General features: G+C 39.5%; 1 protein-coding gene across 2 annotated transcripts in view; it reads left to right on the top strand.

Moving 5' to 3' along the window:
* The window catches only part of SRGAP1 (SLIT-ROBO Rho GTPase activating protein 1), a 295,080-nt gene that overhangs the window by 241,689 nt on the left and 33,759 nt on the right, over positions 1-19,632 (top strand). The window contains exons 11-15 of one of the 2 annotated variants that reach the window (XM_043888221.1): positions 5,702-5,729; positions 10,717-10,750; positions 13,814-13,874; positions 14,027-14,104; positions 16,235-16,369. In XM_043888221.1, the coding sequence (XP_043744156.1) occupies positions 5,702-5,729; positions 10,717-10,750; positions 13,814-13,874; positions 14,027-14,104; positions 16,235-16,369 (336 nt within the window). Of the gene's footprint in view, positions 1-5,701; positions 5,730-10,105; positions 10,209-10,716; positions 10,751-13,813; positions 13,875-14,026; positions 14,105-16,234; positions 16,370-19,632 lie in introns of both variants that reach the window. The other variant, XM_043888212.1, reaches the window with a different exon arrangement.

The raw sequence follows: 19,632 nt of genomic DNA, 5'->3' as shown, positions 1-19,632 counted from the left end.
ACAGCCACAAAGAAGGATCTTCAGAGCCTCATACCAGTCTGTAACACATTTGATTCTTATTTTTCACACTAGATCTTGCTGGAAGTTATAAAAAGTGAAAGACAATACAGATGGGAAGAGGAAAATCAGGGAGTGAGTTGTGTGAACAACTCAGGCTGAAAAGAGTTGACCTAAACCCTTGACTCCTACAGTTTTAGAACTTTCCTGCCCAGAAGACAAGGTGTTTCCATCAACTTACCTCCTAGTCTCCCCCAGAGGACCGATTATCCTCAGGGAATGTCCACATGTAGAAAGGTCGTCATAACCTGAAATTGCAGCTAGAATGCCAGACTCTAAGATAAAACACCAATTTTACTTAGAAAAAAAAAATAATAACACTTAAAGTACTAAAAAGTGTCTTAAAAAATTATTGTTGCTATGTCGTGTCTGACTCTGCAACCCAATGGACTGCAGCAAGCCAGGCTTCCCTGTCCTTCCAATATCTCCCAGAGTTTGTCCAAACTCATGTCCACTGAGTCAGTGATGCCATCCAACCATCTCATCCTCTGTCGTCCCCTTCTCCTCCTGCCCTCAATCTTTCCCAGCATCAGGAGCTTTTCCAGTGAATCAGCTCTTCACATCAGGTGACCAAAAAATCAAGAAACTAAATATAATGTGTGAACATTCATTATATTGTGAATCAAAAATCAAAAGTTATAAAAGATGCTTTAGTGATAATTGGGGAAATTTAAATATAGACTATTATATTATTGAATGAATTTCGTTTTCCTAGGTATGATAAATTTATGAAGGAGAACATCCTTATTATTAAGAAATGCTTGCTAAGTGTCCTAATTCTGCAACTTACTTTCAGATGGTTCAGGAAAAAAGACATATGTAAGAATGAGGAAGAGAGAAGGAAATAAAGTCATTATTGTGAAATGTTATCGGTTGGGAATCTATGTGAAGGTATAAGAATGTTCTCCGTACCTGTCTTACAGTTCTTCTGTAACAGAAGTTTGAACCTTAAAAAAGAAAAAGCCCTTTTTTTTCTTTGAATAATTGTCTTACCTCAGCTATTATGTCTTTTTCTTGTTTTTCTCCTCATAATATGTGAAGTCTTTTTCTTTTTTTTCTTTTTTTCCATTTTTCACAAATGCCTTGTATTTCAGTGATGCCCCAAGGTCATCGCCAGTCCCAAAGCCTAAATTATCTAAAGTGCAGCTGAATACTTACAGGACTAGAGACACCACTTAAGAAATTGTGAGTTGGAGGGAAAGAATTAATGGGTGAATTCATTCTTGGCACTGCAGGCAGACATGTGTTAATACTCTGATCACATTCTGAAACCTTTATGGTACTCATCCTACATAGATTCCCTCCTGTCTCCTGGAGAGGAAGCCCCACTGGTTGATATGATTTTATATGCCATTATTGGCTAGGGCTATATTTTAGCCAGATTCTGTCTTTAGCTGCTGAACTGTATAAAACTATATCATACCTGGTGAGCTCTGTGCCAGAATTTCTCCTCTTGTAATTTCTTTCAGTGGTTTCCAGTGTCCTAGTGACACAAGCTGTGTTCAGGTATTCCAGATGTTCACTGAATCGGATTTTTTCTGCACAAGAAACTGGATTGTTCTCATCCAGGGCCAGCAGACACTGGCTGCAGACCTCTCTGCTCCCCAGCCCTGCTCGCGTGCAGACTTGGCGGCACAGGAGCTGTTGGGCACAGCCTGGGCTTGATGCTGGCAGCTTTGCCCAGCAAGAGACTAAGCGTGGAGGACATGCCCCATCTTTTAGCTCTTGTGAGCCCTTCAGCTTTCCACGCAAGCCCTGTTCACATTAATAGGTTTACACCGAGGGAGACCAGGAAAGGTCCTGGCGCCTGTCCCACAGTGAGATTATCCGATGGCGAGCACTTAAGAAGGTCTCCAACTCTGGGGTTGGCTAACTAAGGTTACCAGGTCAGAATTAAACAGTGCATTTGGGGACAGTCTTGACTTTTTATATAGAAACCACATCTCTGAGTTACACTAGGCTCATTGCTGCAAAAACTGCCTTCGTAGTAAAACAAACAGAGCCTAACTCGGGGATTTAGCAGTTGATCGTACGCAGCTGAAACTGTAACTGCGGACATGTGGTTGGCCTGTCTTCCTGCTCGCTTTTGGCAGGCTACCAGTGGCCCAGTAAGTCCTTTGATTTACAACACTGCAGAGCAACTAGACTGGGCTCTTAAAGTGGCACTGTCAAAATTCAGAAGTCCAAATCTTTGAAAACAACTGAAATAGAAAAAAACACACGATGAGTTAAGGCCAAAGGCGTCATCCTCGTCATCTTCATCCTTCAGCAACACCATTATATCATTTTGTGATGTCTTTGTTTTTAAATAGGAGAAGTTAAATCGAGCATGGAAAATGAGCTATATGTCTGTAAAACTGAGGCAGAGAAATTTTGTTCCTTTTTAGTAATGAGTCTTGGTGTTCACATGGCTTCTTTGAGCATTTGGAGCTTCATGCAGCATTTGGAGTTAAAGGGTTGTAAAAATCAGTGTAATTTTTGCTAAACATAGATAATCTAACTCTGAAAACTGAGTTCCATGCTATATTGTTTTTAGCTCAGGACATAAGGTTTCTGACAGAGGAATTAAATAGACTATCATCACTCACTCCTTTGTCTTTGAGTCAAAGTACAAACATACTTTTGAAAGAAAAGCTTACTGTGAATAGTTTTTTTTTTTTTTTAGAAAAGTACTGCAATAGTTGGTATTTTTAAGGAAGATAAAGGGCTGGAAAGTAATGCCACAAGTCCTTATCAATCATTCATTAGGGACAAAATCCAGTATGCCTCCCTTCAGTGTGAGCTGCACGCGTTTTAAATATTTTATCTAGTTTGGGACTGATTGCCACCAAATTATATTTTGGTTTTCACTTTTACTCTATGGATGTAAAATACATCTGGGCTTGAAAAATAATTCACTTCCTAATTCTCAAGTAAAATTTTAAAAGTAGTCAAAGTAGCTGTTTGTACCAAGAATAAGATAATCCTGGGTCATTTTTTTTTCCTCCAAATGGCTTGTATTGGGGTAGAAGAAGGAGTTGTCTGTTGTTTTTAATAATTAAGTAGCCTTCCAAAGAAAGTGATTGAAATCTAATCCTCAGACCGCTGGAAGCTTTCACATTTCTCTGGGAAGCAGATTTCTTCTAAGCTTGTGTGTTATTGATCTGTTAATGATGATACTGATTAAAAAATAAAACCTCATTCATCAGTTAGGACACATTGAGGACTATTAGCAGAAAAAAACAATGAATGTGGTAGTGGTGCTTATACTATGAATGATAGTTCTCAACAAAGCTTGCTCTTGATTCATTAATCAAAATGTATCTTTTATAGGTTTTTAATTTTTTATCAAATACTATTAACCGTGGATGGATGGAGCAAAATGATTTTAAGCCATTTTATATACGATCATTTTCTAAATCTAGAGACTATTCAGTAAATTTCAACATTGTAAAGCACTGAGTTTCTAAGGCATTATCATTAGCATCTTTTTGAATCACTTGGAAGTTATTAACCTCTGTGGTTCTCTTTAATTCGATAGGTATTAAAGTTGTTTTAAAACTTATTTAATTTATTAAATCTTCAGTATTTTGTATTTGGCTTTATCCATATGAGGCAGACCGATATCTCCACCTGTCTTCTAGGGTTTTTCTGAGTATTTGCTGGGGAGAAAAAGATTTACATTTCACAATATATTTGGGAGCTTGGGTCTAGAATTAAAACAGACCTGGGCTTTAGTGCCAGACCCACCACATACTGACCAAGCGACCTTGGACGAGTCACTTAGTCTCCTATAGGCTCAGTCTAGCAACATTATAGTACCTACTTCATAAAGTTGTAAAAATGGTGTTACTCTACAGAAAGTGCTTAGAACAGTGTCGATAAATGTTAGATATCATTGCTGTTTTTATTGTTGTTACTAATACATGTATTTTATGTCATACTTTTTTGTTGTAATAAAGTATGCAAGATGACAATATGGTAGAAGTCAGCTATTTCCTCCACCCTCAATCCTTTGTTCATTCTACTGACTCACTCTGGGTGACCTCAGCTCGCTCTCATGGCCCCAACACAATCTAAAGAGTAACAGCTCTTAAATCTTAACCTCCAGCCCTGTCTTCTCTCTGCGCATTAACCCTGGACAGCCAACCTCCTGCTGAAGGCCGTCCCCTAGGACATCACGCTCAGCTCACCGTCTGCTCTCTCCACTTTCCCATAGACCTTCTCTCCCATCCATTTAGGAATAACTGCTATAAATTCTGCTGGAGTTCTGTGTCTGTCTTTTCTTTTTAAAATAGCAGAAAGCCAGCAAAAGGAAGGAACTTATAGTTAAATGATAGGTAGAACTGGGTAGTGGAGGAAAAAATCAGATTCATCTCCTTTTCCCGCTCCCCAACCCCAAATCTTGGCCAAGGATAGATTCTACCAAGATTTACAGTCGCCCGCATCTGTGTTGAGAAAGGTTTGCTCTGATATGAACTGGTGCCTCCTATTTAGTACATAGATATTAACCAAATACTTTAGGTTACTTGTTATTCAAAAGCAGATGGTAGGGTAAAAGATTCTATTGCAGCCTGGGAGTATCATTCACAGTTCCCCGCTAGCCAGCGCTCTCTACCATTGTTGCATTGGCCTTGCCCTACAAGCCTGAATCACTGCGTTGTGATCTGATGGGCTGGTCTCACCTGTTGGCGCTGCACCATGACGCTTCTCTGCCAGCTGTGTTTTCAAGCATTTTCAGGACTGTATCATTATTTTGCAAACAGACCAGTTGAATGGTTCAACTCTCCCACACCCCTTCCCACTACTCCACCCTAAACATAAGAAAGAACAGACAGCCACCATAGATGTATTCAGACTTGAAATTAGCTCAAATTGTTGAGTAAAGTCGCTCAGTCGTGTCTGACTCTTTGTGACCCCGTGGACTGTAGCCCACCAGGCTCCTCCGTCCTTGGGATTCTCCAGGCAAGAATACTGGAGTGGGTTGCCATTTCCTTCTCCAGATTGTTAGAGCACCACAAAAAGAGAGCTGCTTAAAACAAACCAAGAAGCCTGAATGTCTAAGAACCTCGTGTTTTAAATGACAGGGAATTCTGTGAAAGGCTTTTAGCTTTCTAGTTGATATAATGTAACATCATTTAATGTCCTTGTACTTTAATATCTGCAAATGTCATTTCTGATTGTAAAGTACAACTTCTCTGCCTGATTTCATATTCTCGAAAGAACACCAACTTAAAAGAAATCAAGTTCTCCTAACCCTGCATGACCCCCGGCTTCTCTCTCACAGTTATCAATTAAGACAGAGGGAACAACTAACATTGAAATCTTGGTTGTGTTTTATTTGTATTTCATCTTTGAACTTACAGTTAAGATCAAGCAGCTATTTCTTGTTTAAAAAATAATAATAAAAAATAAAGCTCCCTGCCTCAAATTGTTAAATGAAACATTTCTTTAATCTATGGAATTTATTAAGTTTTATGTATAGATTTCATGAAATACTTACTTTGAATTTTTTGTCTATCTTTATATGCTGTCTTCATGCTGTCCACCGTAAAATGTGTGAGTTATTATAAACTCAGCATCATAAATCAAGGGACAGATGATATAAAAGATTACCAAATGCATTCCACTGATTCCATTCAGTTGACTTATTTTTTTCCTGCAGGTCATAGAGCTGAATATATGACTACAAGGTAGGAAAATATTTTAACATATTCATTGTGTCTCACTCTCTTCTCTCTTTTAACCAGCAACCAATTAAATGTTGCAAGACTGAACATATTTTGTTAATGAACTTGGAAGATAGTTTGGGCTTGACAAGACAGTAACAGGATGTGTTTGGGGTTCTCACGAAACCAGATTTGCCCTGGCAGATCTGAGGATTTCCCACTGGAATTGTAAACCTCTTTAATGAGCAGCCTCAGTTTTAAAAAAAAAAAAAAAAAGGATAGAAATTGAATGGGTTTGATTTATCCAATCCAAAGCACTTTAAGTTTCTAAAAAGAGTCTGATAAGACTTTTGGTAATTTAATTAACAAGCAATATTATGTGCGTATGTACAGTGTCTGACTAGTTCTTGCCCCTGTATGTCATAAAAACTAGAGCTATGTTGAATATTCTTAGATTTTAGCTCAGTTCCTGTTTGGTTTGCTTTAAAATTTTAACTTTTAATGCCTAGTACAGTATTGCACTTCCTTTTGTTCTTCCTTTTTTCCCCCCTTTTATAAATTCTTGGAAGGATTTTGAAGCCACTGCTGAGAAGGAAAAGCCTTTTTGGAAGCAGATTCTGATTTGGGTTCGGGAAAGTTTATGGCAACTTTTCTTTTTCTCTGCCAACATTTTGTGCCAGAGCCAGAAATTATTCTAGTTGACACAACAAGACATTGCACTTTTAAAGTTGAGCTCTCTTTGAGGTAGGAGGCATTTAGAACACTAGTCTGTCTATTGCAGTAATGGTCAAGTTGATTTTCAGGTTCTATGATGTTCTTGCTAGGTCGTTTATTCAAAAGGAAACCCCTTTTCTATCTTGGTGACCCAACTAGGAAGATATAGCTACTGACTGACTTAAACTTTATGAAAATACTGGTTTTTCTTCCCTATGTCAGTAACAAAGAGGCATATGTTACTCCTGCATAGTTATATATCACTTGCGTCACAGTTCATGTCTCCTTTATAGTGTCAACTCTTTTACCTGTTTATAAATTATAATTCATACAAGGCACCCTTTTAAAAGATTTTTTTAAAAGGCAGGAGTATAAATATGTAAATTCTCAATGACCACTATTAATATAATTGCCCAGCAGACTGGAAGATCCCCTGGAGAAGGAAATGGCAACCCACTCCAGTATTCTTGCCTGGAGAATCCCATGGACAGAGGAGCCTGGCAGGCCACAGTCCATGGGGTTGCAAGAGTTGGACATAACTTAGCAACTAAACCACCACAGCAGACTCAATGTTCACATCCTTCTAACTGGTACTTCCTCTCATCCACATGGGCATTCTACATGGAAAGCCAGATTATCCAGAAATTGTGTAGCAGGTACAGGACCAGAACGAGTCATACCGTTCAAATGTTGAATGAATGTAGGATCTGGCGTTGCCCTGGCGTGTACACAATAGAGCCAGAACCGTCAGTACGCCAGTCTGCCTGCCAACCAAGCCAACTCTGCCGTGGGAAGTACCTTGATGAACTCTCAGATGGTTTATCCGAACCTCAGGTTCCTATCACAGCTTTAGTATTTTCACCTTTGCTTCATACTTGAGATTCATCAGGAGAGGCACTTTTCAGACTTCAGGTAGAAGACTCGAGACATTCCTCTGTTAGCCTCAGCCAGAAGGTACTCTGCATCTCTCAGCGATGCGGAAATAATTATCCAGGGCTTTGCCTCCAGTTGCAATATTTGCTTATTTGTCCCACAAATAAGTAACCAAACAGAATGAACTTGTGTTCCTATTCCCTTAGCTTCATCAACTGCTCCAGATAGCACCAAATGTGAAGTTCTATTGGACCTTGTCATAATAGCCACATTTTTCTAGTTTCTGTATTTGATGCTTTGTCTTCCTGGGGCCTTGCTGACACTGGGGGGACTGTCCCTCTAATGGTTAGTCAGTTCCTGGAGATAGTAAAGGGCTTTCTTACAAAGTGTGCCTTTTGTACATAAAGCAACCAGAGCTCATACCCTCAACCACTTCCTTTTTCAAGCCTTTATACATAGGGCCGCTATTTACCTTCTCCAGTCACCCGAAGGCCAGTTGCCAGACAACTAGGGGCAGCTCCCATGCCCCAGAGCCCACCGAAAGTATTCAAGGACTTGTCATTCAGTCACTCAGTTGTGTCCGGCTGTTTGTGACCCCCATGGACTACAACACATCAGGCTTCCCTGGCCTTCCCTGTTTTATGGAATTTGCTCAAACTCATATCCATTGAATCAATGATGCCATCCAGTCATCTCATCCTCTGTCCCCCCCTTTCCTCCTGCCCTCAATCTTTCCCAGTACTAGGGTCTCTTCCAGTGAGTTGGCTCTTTGCATCAAGTGGCCAAAGTATTGGAGCTTGAGCTTCAGCATCAGTCCTTCCAGTGAATATTCAGGGTTGATTTCCTTTAGGATGGACTGGTTTGATCTCCTTGCATTCAAGGACTAGCCAATCCTAAACCTGCTTACCCTGCCTTGCCTGTTTCTTCCCATGGGAACCACAGCAAAGGCTCACATTTTCCCTCACTGTTTCTTCCTCCTGACTGATATTTCCCCATGTTCCCCTCACCCCCATGCAGTAGCATGCCCCCACCTCTTGGGAACTGTGAGTAAGAAACAATCTTTCCAATGACAGTTGTCTTCCGATCTGTTGGCCTTACCATATTGAATAAAAATAAGTTATGCATTTTAAAATACTTCTAAAATAAGGAAAAGAGTGGATGAAGTCAAGCACATATGGTTAAATTCCTTGGTGGGCAGTTGTTTTGTTTGTTTATACCCACCAGATCCTTTTTTCAGTGAATGGCACAGAATTCAGTGTATAAATAAAGTTTCAGAAATTTCAGCAATGGTAGTTATTCACTTTCTGCTTGGTGGAATTTTCCATATTTGCTTCTAGACACTTGCAAAGGCTCCTTTCAGCCTCTCAAGCACTATGGAGCTTCAGGCATTGCTTGCTGGACAGCCCATCAGTTATTTGAGCCCACCTGTTGGAAAGTCTTAAAATTTGGCTATGGAAGGCAGTATCAGCAAGTTTGTTCCCCTGGCTGTCACAATTGCTGTAGTGATATCTTAGGAAGGTAGCCAGGCTTCCACATACTCTTGGGCCTTTGTTTTTAAACTGGTCTTTTTGAACTTTAATGAACTGAAAAGGAAGTTCTTCCTGGAGAGTTTGCAGCTTAATAAGGGGCTTTACCTGATTTCCAAGTGTGGTATGTACCCTCATGAAAGTGAAAGTGTTAGTCACTCAGTTGTGTCCGACTCTTTGCGATACCATGGACTGTAGCCCACCAGTCTCCTCTGTCCGTGGAATTCTCCAAGCAAAAACACTGGAGTGGGTTGCCATTCCCTTCTTCAGGGGATCTTCTCAATGCAGGGATCGAAACCAGGTCTCCTGCGTTGCAGGCATATTCTTTACCATCTGAGCCCCCAGGGAAGCCCATGTAAACGTCATATCTGCCTTCTAAGTAAGAAGGAGTTCAAATCGGAATGTCCAGAGAAAGGTCTTCAGTCTCTTCTTCCATGTATTCCTTGCAAGAGAGTTGTAGAAGTTGAGTCATGTGATCCTGGTTCTCCTTGTTCTAAAGGAAGAGGACAGAAGTTTCCCTCTTTCCAGTTACAAAGCAGGATGATGCATGGTTTCTAAATATCGTCCTTGGTACCCTGGATGTGCCTATGCCAGAGAGACTGACTTGTCCATCAAAGCAAGTAGACGGGATGGAGAGAGTTCAGAAGAGAATAAACAGGTGCATCATAATTCTTTCCAGACAGTTAGGTGGTGAGCTAGTTTGTTTTAAAGAAATAATAATTCATGTGAGCCTGGACCCACTGCCCCCAGAAGTAGCTTTGAAAAAGCTCTCTTTTTCACTTGTGACCCCTTAATAGCTTCTTTTACATAAAATAAAATCCCATTAACTACCTGAGGGATATCAAATAGATGTAATGTTATTTGCCTTGAAGAATTACATTGTAAATAAAAATATTACATTTAATTTCTCATATTGGGATCTTTCAGAGTCTTCGTTTTTATGACATGTTGTGTCTTTTGTGTGACTTACAAGTCGAATAACACAGATGTTGGTTTATAATGCTTGGCCAAAGAGCTTGCAGTTTCATTTGGTGATGCTTACCATTTTTAAAACAAACAAATGTCAGTTACAAGAAAAGAATACTGTGACTAAATAGCTGGTATGGGTTTTGATGCATAAGTCAAAGTAAATAAATGGGAAAGGGAAAGGACTGTTTTCCTCCGTGGGTGGGAGTGGGGATGGGGAAGGAACACAGTTCCTGTGTCTTGTAATTTTGATGTGACCTATGGGTGTTTCATTTGTTGTTTGATTTCTGCCATGCTCAGTAATTATATTCCCTCCCTTAGGCCTCCAAATGTTCCCCCTAAGCCCCAGAAACACAGGAAGTCCAGACCCCGCTCACAGTATAATGCTAAGTTGTTTAATGGGGATTTGGAAACATTCATCAAGGTACTGGCACCAGCCATCTGGGTGGCTGATCTCCACGCTTCTTACTATAATGGTCTCAGCCTCTCATAAAGGAGGCAGGTCATTATGTCCAAGTCTGTCCTGGGGCTCTTTGCTTTCCCAGAAAATCAATATAATATTTCCTGAAGTCAGAGAGGAAAGACTGTTTGGTTTGAGTGCCTTCAGAAGAGGGAATAAATGTGGGTATTATTATACTGGCAAAACAGAAAGCCCTCTTCTTTTAAAAAAAAAAAAAAGCCATAATTTGTACAGAAAGGAAAAGAGTTACCTGGTAAAATGCTTTAGTTCTACTCATGCAAATGAGATGGCACAAAATATATCTTGAAAGTCCATTGTTAGGCTAGCTTTGAAGCATAGCAAGTTTTGATTTCCCATGACTTGAGGAATTCATTATATTGGACAAATTGGAAGGCCCTGTGGTCTGTATCTGGATCTCTGCTGTGTTTACTCTGTCTTCTTTTTCACCCTGCATTTCTGATAATGCTTCTAGCCGAGGACGAAGGAACTCACACGCCAGACACCAGGTACTGTGCTCGAGGGAAGTCGCGGGCACAGCCTCTTTCACTCTTGATACCATCTTCAAATCACAGTCATGCTTGGCTTTAATTGGATTTTTTAAGGTCTTTAAAAGAAAAGTGTTTGCAGTTGGAAATTAGACCGGTTTATAAATAGGTTTTACTTAGAAAAGAATTATAGAAATCAAACACTGATTTTAAGGGGAGTTAGTCCTCTAGTAAAACTGGATAAATGCCTAGGTTTTACATTATGTATTTGGCAAATATGCCAAATTTTGTATATATTTGATAAGAGAGTCAATATTAAATACCAAGTGCACATTTAATACTGGATATTGGACCCTCATGTAAATTATACAAAATAGAGAAGAACGATACAGGATTCAATGTTTCCGAAGACTAAATTTATATAGGAAACTACATCATTGGTAACCTGCCTTAATAATATGTTACGGTGTCTTACGTTCTTGAAAGATCTTTTATTGAATATGTACACTAATGATTACAAAATATAGGTTTGTGTGCATGTATATGGATAGATAGACACATACAAACGTACATACATGAAGAAATGTAAAGCCTCCGGCAACCTTAAAAATGAATCCTAACCCTGGAACTGAGTGAAAGCCACTGGACAACCTAAAGAGCAATCACGAGTCTGTTGCTATTAGCCTTAAACCCAGAAGAGCCTTATTGGCTCTAATTTAATATAAAATTATTGTCAAATTTGATTATCTGGTTTCCCAGCCCAGGGCTTACAAACAGGGGCAAATTAGATGGAGAGAAGGGAACGATTGCATGAAAGCGCTGAGATGTGCAGCTGATGGCCTGGCAGAGAAAGAGAATACAGAACAGCTCGAAGAGGTAGATGTGTGATCCCGTTGTATTTGATAACACAGTATCAGAATGACTGCTTAAGATCATAGAAAGGCACATATTATGTTTTTGAAAGACTTTTCATTGAGAATAGTTAAATGAAACCAAATTTAGGCATGAAAGGCGGAGCAAACCACTCAGCATGGAAAATTAACTTCTGTAAGCTCCTCTTCATTCCGGATAGAGTGTTAAAGAATCTTTGGTCCTACCCGTGAAACAGCAGGTATGGTGATCTGCTCTTTGAAAAGTGCTCAGTCAGTTGAGATCCCCCCAATATCACTGTAATACAGCAAGGGAAAAGTTATTTTTCCTCTGTTTCCCATGGGGAAACTGAGACACACGGGGATTTGTTTGAATGGTCAGTAGAGCATAGCCCGTTGCTTCACTTCCTGTAAAATAGTTTCTACCAAAGCATCTGGCGTCTGTGAAATTAAATTAAAACACGCACATTCATTATTTCTTGACTCCAAAATTCATTATATGAAATGAAATACTAATGATAGCTGAAGGATTAGCAATTACCTGAGTAAAGATGAAAATATTTTTAAAATAATATGAAAACCTAAGACATTTCTATTTAGAACTTTCTTAGTGCAAACATTTTTCTTTTAATAACCTTTTATTCTTGGTTTCCCTTTTTGTTTTAATACTAAGTTCAGCCAGGTTGCCAACTAATAGTCTCCTTTCATCATTTACATTTAAATATTTGTTGCTCTTCTAGATTACAGTGTTATAGGAATTGTCCATATAAAGGTTACATCACCTGAAACAAACTTGTATCCTAAAGAAAAATCCCCTCTCATAGTAAGTTTTGATAAAATAATATGGCCATTCTTGAGCCAACTAGTTCACATTAAAAAAAGCATTTTTATTCTTCAGGACCTTCTTTAAGAAATTAATAAAGTTTATGCTCCTGAAACAAATTGCCTAATTAGAGAAACTTAATGCAGGCTCCAGAAGCAATTGAGCCATTAACTGGTTTATACACTGTTTATATTGTCTTAAAACTGAAAATGAAACTCTCCCTCAAGAAGTATATTACCCATTCTAGGAATAGTAAAAAGTTAGATTGCTAAACTACAGTCTATTCCCACTCCTTCCACTGTTTCTTAATTGGAAAGGTTAGTGGATTCTGAATTGTTCTAACATATTGAGACAACCAAATTCTTCTTGTGTTGCAGAATAAAATTCCCCATGAATTAGTACCTAATTTCAGCTAATCATTTGAACCTTCATACTTCCTTTAAAGCTCTAATTCCTGAAAGAGCAGAGTCTGAAAAGTAGATGAAAAATAACTCCATAGTCAGTAACCTTCTTTAACTACATGGAGTGCATGGCATTGACACATACTTAACTGTGACCTCAGCAGCTCCTTCATCTCATTTGTCATCCTATACATGTCTTAATACATTTGCAGAATTCACATTTGTTTCAGTAGAGTGCGATGCCTGTATTACAAGATGTAGAGAAAGAAGGCCAAGAAACGTTCCTTCTAAGAAAACAAGATCTAATGGGGTGCACATTGGTGCCATTTTTTTCCTCCTTAAAACATGAAAAAAATAACAATGAAAAATCTTTAGAGGGTGAGTCAGATCTGATGCAAACTAAATAAATACGTGACACATTATGAGCAGCTATAAAGCAATTCTCGTATTATGCATCTGGAAACACATAAACCCTTTATAACTGTCATCATCTAGATGGTTGACTCTCGGGGGTGCTACAGAGAGGATCCTGAGATGACTGAATGGTTGTGTTTGTTGACTAGTACAGTCAGTCAGTCCTAAGATGCTATGGTTAGAATATACTGAGCTCTTTTTAGGTCCGTTAGATTAATTACTTGTGTAAGTAACCTTTTTAAACATAAGTGATTTACGTAGTTCATTTTGGTATGTGAGCCTACATGCAAGTAGAAAAGGTGAATTAGCTATGACATCCTTAGGCATAGCAGAGTGAGTTGAAACAGAATTGCCTTCAACGTATTTAATTTGGTTTGCCTCAGAGCTGAAATATACCTTTGGTCATATATAATTTTATATTTGGCCCTTGAAGAATATTTTAGAGGGAGTGTGTTTGGAAATGACCATCTAAAAGAATAAAAAGCATTCCTTAATTAGGGTTAAGCTATAAGCTTTATTATTATGTGTGATTTGTGTCTCTGCTCTACTGTTAACTGGTTTCCATCTCTTGACCCAGGACTCAGGACAGATCATCCCCCTCATTGTGGAAAGCTGTATTCGGTTCATAAATCTCTATGGTAAGCCCTAAACTGCAGTATTCTTACCCTAAACAATTACTAGGAGTCTTGCAGTAAATGTGTCTTTCTTTTTAATACTTAATGGTTGGAAAAGAAGGGACCTGGAGGATATGATGGAATCTCTCATGCTCTTTCCCTTCTGTTCTCTTTAGGTCTTCAGCATCAGGGGATTTTCAGAGTGTCTGGTTCCCAGGTGGAAGTCAATGATATTAAAAATTCATTTGAGAGAGGTAATCGCACATCTGTACCTATAAGCAAACTTTGTTAATAAGTCATCGTTTTCTGTAGAGAAAAGTGGCATACTCATCCTAAATGTCTTCAAAACCTTTCTCTGCATTTATTTCTTTTTGGATGTTGAATTAAGAATCTATTTAGAATAGCTGAGAAGTGAAGCCAAAATCATAAGGCTTTGTTATCAAGTCTAGAAAAGCATATGGGTTTGGTATCCTTGGTTTAGGACCAGCATTGGTAATCCTCAGCACGCTATCAAAGGTGGCTCATGAAAGGGTTCTAGAAAAGTGGCCAGAACAGCTGCGGGCCTGCATAGCAGGTGTTTGAGGGGACTCATCCCAGCTTCGTGTCTCTTTCCTTTGTCGGGACCTCTCCTTCCTCTTACTGTCATCTCCAGACCCCTTCCCTGTGACCTTAGTTGGTGCCTTATTCTTTTATCCCAACTGACTGTCAAATAAGTCCTCCTAAACTGTTCATTAGCACATTATGATGAGTATCAGGCAGACCTAGAATCAAATCACACTTCTGCATTTACTAATTGTGTGATTTGGGTCAAGTGATTAATCTCTTACTTTGGCCTCGGTTTCCTCATGTGCAAAATTCTAGGATTGGCGTGAGAAATAGGCATAAGCCATCAAAGTGCTTAATTCTTAAGCCATGGCTCTTAGCTCATAATGCTCTCCTATTAAAATGATTTGTCTTATGTCTACTTTTGGATACATCTGCACCTTCCTGCCCTTGCCTGAAAGTCAAGCGAAGGATGCAGAGGGAGGGACATCATGGCGTGGAGACAGGGCCACCTCTCTTGCTCCCATTTGTCCTGACTCAGACTTGGTACAAAGCCAAGTTTGAAACCGTGGTTGAAGAGGTCAACTTGGAGCCAGATTGTTTTTCCTCTTCCAAATCCTCTGAGTGATATGATGTATAGAGCAGAGGAGTCTCCCCTCAAGAGCTAAGTGTCCAAGTCTCTTACATGGACCATATTCGAGATAAATTGAAATATACAGTAAAGCATCAGGTTCCTGTGCCAACCATTGTAGGCAGGAATGGTTTTCTTACTTTTCCTTGGCTATTCCCCTGGTATTTGTTGTTAGTTCGTGATCTCTTTGGTTAAGGCTTTCTCATGGTGGGCAAAAAAAAATTGTTTTTGGTGAATTCATGTTCAGTGATTTCCTGCCCTAGAAGCAGAGAAAAAGGAACCACAAGTCCTTGAAAATAAACTGCCCCAAGAGGCAAAGAAAAGTTAAAATGCAGTGTACAATTTTTGTGAACTTTAGAAGAGCAGACCTATGAATAAAAAACGGAGTTTGATTTAAGGCCGCACATTATGTTGAACTTCTTAAGAATTTTATTTCAGTTTAGTTCTCAGGAACGTGGACTAGTCAGGTCAGTTACCTAATGTTTTAAAAGCATCCACCATAAAGAATAATGTAATTAGCCTCCAACTAATAAAAAAAAAAAAAAGAATAATGTAATTTCATGTTTGTGATATATAAATTTCCCACTTTTTATACACATTCTTTGGTACTGCTAAAGATACGTTTTCCAATTCCTGTCTGATTTCAAAATCTACTGCTGAAGTCAACTTTCAAATGTGCTATGAACACCACCATTCACTTTGAGAAACACTTATTTAATGGTATTTAATGGTAGGTATTCACAATTAGTTGAGTCCTATAATATTTCTGATAAATTTTCCTGATCCATATAGCATAGCCACACAAACCTATATTGTTTCTTTTTCCCCAGTAGGATACGAGACACAGAATGTAGTATTTGAATTCATGTCAAATTAAGATTACAGATTTTAGCTTTAAAAAAAAAAAAAAGTTGGGTCCAATTATAAATCCCACAATATTTTATTTTAAGTTTTTAGGTAATTTGTAAGGGATTATTTGGTAGCATATGATATAAAAAAGCTTTATTTTGGCCAACTATTTTTAGGTTAATCATGGGGTAGAATATCTAAACCAATTATTTTAATTTTAGTAGCATGTAATCTTTTAGTAGCATGTAATTAAAATATACATGTATATATAGAAATGTGTGTGAGTATAGAAACATATTTTTGTTCAGAAATAAAAAGAGAAGCAATGTGCATGTAATTAATTTGTTGGGTTTTTTTTTAGGTGAAAACCCTTTGGCTGATGACCAGAGTAACCGTGATATTAACTCAGTTGCTGGCGTTCTAAAGCTCTACTTCCGTGGGCTGGAAAACCCCCTCTTTCCTAAGGAAAGATTTAATGATCTGATTTCTTGTGTCAGTAAGTGGGCTGTGTTTTTTTTTCCCCCCTCAATTTTTTCCCCACCGGAGTTATTTGACTAACCAATTTCCTGGAAAAGGCAGCAGCCCCATATCCTCCTCCCCACCATTACTCCATCACCACCAAATTTCTGAGACCACTTGTCTGGGATCCAGCGTGACTCATCCACCCAGCTGTGGCCTCGCCCTTCGCTGAGTGGGCTCTGCTCCTGAACACTACCCAGGTTCCATAGAGCCCAAGAGCTTCCCACTTAGTAGCTGGGATGGAGCAGAGAAGCAGTGCCAACTCACTGAAGGCAAGGAGGAAGCTGTAAGCGTGGAAATGTTAACTGTTTTTTGGCTTTTGGCTCTTGGTCTTTTCCACCATCTTTGTTACTTAGGGGAAAAAGGTAAAAGGAGATAAATGATCATCATTACAGTGCAGGAACAGTAGGTGGTAATTATCTGTCAGTGGGCACCCCCAGCTAATAGGCAGAGTGTTTCTGGGAGCATGTATGATGTATTATGAAACCCATAATCAGCAGAGAAAAGCATTGCTTTTTCTTCAGGGGGTGGGGGGCTCTTGACACTACAGGAAAGAAGGTGAAAATAATAATACTGGGAATGAGGTATTTAACCACAGCCACATCTCATATGTCTATAAACTCAGTGTCCCTTTAAGTCCACGTTCCCAGGCAAGGCTGTTGAACTAACTTAAATTACACAGTGAGGGCTTTTGTGAGAATCAAGCTTTACTGTAATGAACAAACCTCCTCCCCCCATCTCCCCCACCACCCACCTTGATCAGCAAGTCCAAGTGACCTCAGAAAATCTCTCTGCTCACCCTTCCTCCCCCTTTCCCATCGCCAGTGCTTTGGTTTCTCACTGGGAGATCCTACTCCTACGTTTTGCCCTCTTTCCTTAACATACTTCATGCCAGGCACTCCTCTTGGCACTTTACATGTATGAACTCATTTCATTCTCAGAACCCTATAATTGATGGACTGATGTTCTCCTGATTTTATAGATGATGAAACTGAGGTGCGGAGAGGTTAAGAAACTTTCTGGTGAGCGAGGTGGACCTTGCTGACGGAGTCAAAAGCCTAGGTTCAGAAGGGCAAATCGAGCTTTATATTACCATCACCACCTCCCACCTCTCCCCACCCATTTAAAATCTGTTTCATTATTTTCCACCTGAAAACAGACTCCTTGGTATGGCCCGTTCATAGTATAAATCCCTTCCTCCATCCGATCTCTCTCCTTTTGTGCGTTCATCTCCTGCCACCTGCTCGGTTGACTGTATTTCAGTGATAGCGGTCTGCAGACGTGCTGGACCGTTTCCCACCTCCGTGCCTTTGCTGGTGCTGCTGTATCCGCTGCCCCTCGTGGCCATTTGACGTCCACAGGGAAGGATGTGCTGAACTGGCAGTCCCCCTGTTTGTTGATATTTTTGCCTGTATCGGGTCTTAGTTGTGGCTTATGGGATCTTTTACTGTAGTGAGCAGGCTCTTCGTTGCAAGCCTGGCTCCCTCCCTCTAGTCGTGATGCACAAACTCCAGAGCACATGGACCCTGTGGTTGTCGCACACGGACTCTTTAGTTATGGTGTGTTGACTTTCTTGCTCCGAGGCACGTGAGATCTCAATTCCCTGACCAGGGGTCAAACCAGTGTCCCCTGCATTGGAAGGCAGATTCTTAACCACTAGACCACCAGGGAGGTCCCCTCCCCCAAAATCATTTTGTTGGCAACCATGCCTAAAGTCCTCGATCTCATTGAGTAGGAATTCCCCGATCATAATTACCTCCACCCCCACCCTGTACAGTCCGATGCGTGTGTGGAATTCAGAAGTGCGTCTGTGTGTCCATTCCATGGCCCTCGTGTAGCTTGAGTCATCACAGCAGCTTCTGACCCAGCTGGAAAGAACTGAGAAGAAGCTGTCACACTTGTGGAATTCCCCTTTGGCCATGTGCAAAGATTTTCCTCACCAGCCTAGCCAGAAGGTTTATATGTGCAAAAAATTATAAGCACTGTCTAATGTTCAGTGGTTTTCTCCATACATAGATCATCCATGTGTATGTTTACACGCCCCAGCTGGGTAAAGACGACTGGGCCCCATTGTCAGTTTCTATTGCAGATTCACATCACACTTTCATTGAATGAGAAATACTATTTCATTGTGGTTATTAAAAGCTGAAGCCTTGGAGGCAGAAAGATCTAGATTCAAATCGTAGCTTCACCACTTAGCAGCTTTGTAACCTTGGGCAGAGATCAATATTTAATCTTTTTAAATATATATTTCTTTATCTACTTCATAGAGTTTGTGTGAAGCCGAAGGAGACGATCCATACTGAGTGTTTCTAGCATCATGCCTAGCACACAATGAGCTTCAGTATATGTTGTCATCATGACAACCGTCATAGCTACTCCTCCTGCAGACTCAGGTCACATATGCCAGTAACTGGGCTAGCCATTTACCAATCTTACCTGTCCAAAATATGTATTTCTTTGCTATAATTAGTTCATAAGCATTTAGAAATGATGTTAGTTTAACCCAGACATTGTGTGGGTTCCAGCATGACTTTCCCCAGCACAGTAAATGTGTTACAATCAAAGACAAGCTTCCTTACAAGTAGATGTGAAGCAAAATAAGAAGATCATAAAGGAAAAAAATGGAAAATCTACAGAAATATCTTTCTTTTATTGAAAAGAATGCCTTACATGAAATGCTACAGGGGCACATAAAGAAGCTGCAAAGACATTTCCCCCTGTATTTAAACAAAGGATTAATGAAAAATGGATTAATAATCCTTGAGCTAATTTGTATGAAAATAGTCTCGATTGGCAATGAATACCCACAGGACCAACGTCTCAAAGAAGTGGGAGCCCCTGGCGACTAAGACTGCCACGGTTGCTAGGTGCACACACCAGTCGATTTGACGATGCCAGTAATTTAAGTAGTGTTGTTAATGTTTTTGTTAGTTCTCTAGTTACAGATTCTTAGATGTTGTGCAGTGGTTTCCCCATAAGTCCTGTTATTTTTAGTGCATAATTTTGCAGAATGGAATGTTTTTCAAAAACACTTAATGGCACCATGTATAGCAACCCCATTTCTCCCAACATCTAATCTATTTAAAAGGGGATTCCTGGTTATTATTGATTTATCTTTAGGCAAGCATTTTCTCTTACCAGTGTGACCATGATATGCCTGTGTTTTTCCTGGATTTTCAATAAGTTATTTGAACATGGTGTGTCATTCATTATTATACCCTTCCATTAATATTACAG

Source organism: Cervus elaphus, chromosome 3, assembly GCF_910594005.1.
Source record: "Cervus elaphus chromosome 3, mCerEla1.1, whole genome shotgun sequence".
NCBI classification, from domain to species: domain Eukaryota; kingdom Metazoa; phylum Chordata; class Mammalia; order Artiodactyla; family Cervidae; genus Cervus; species Cervus elaphus.
The sequence above is the reverse complement of the archived record's forward strand: the minus strand, read 5'-3'. Positions and strand labels throughout refer to the sequence as shown.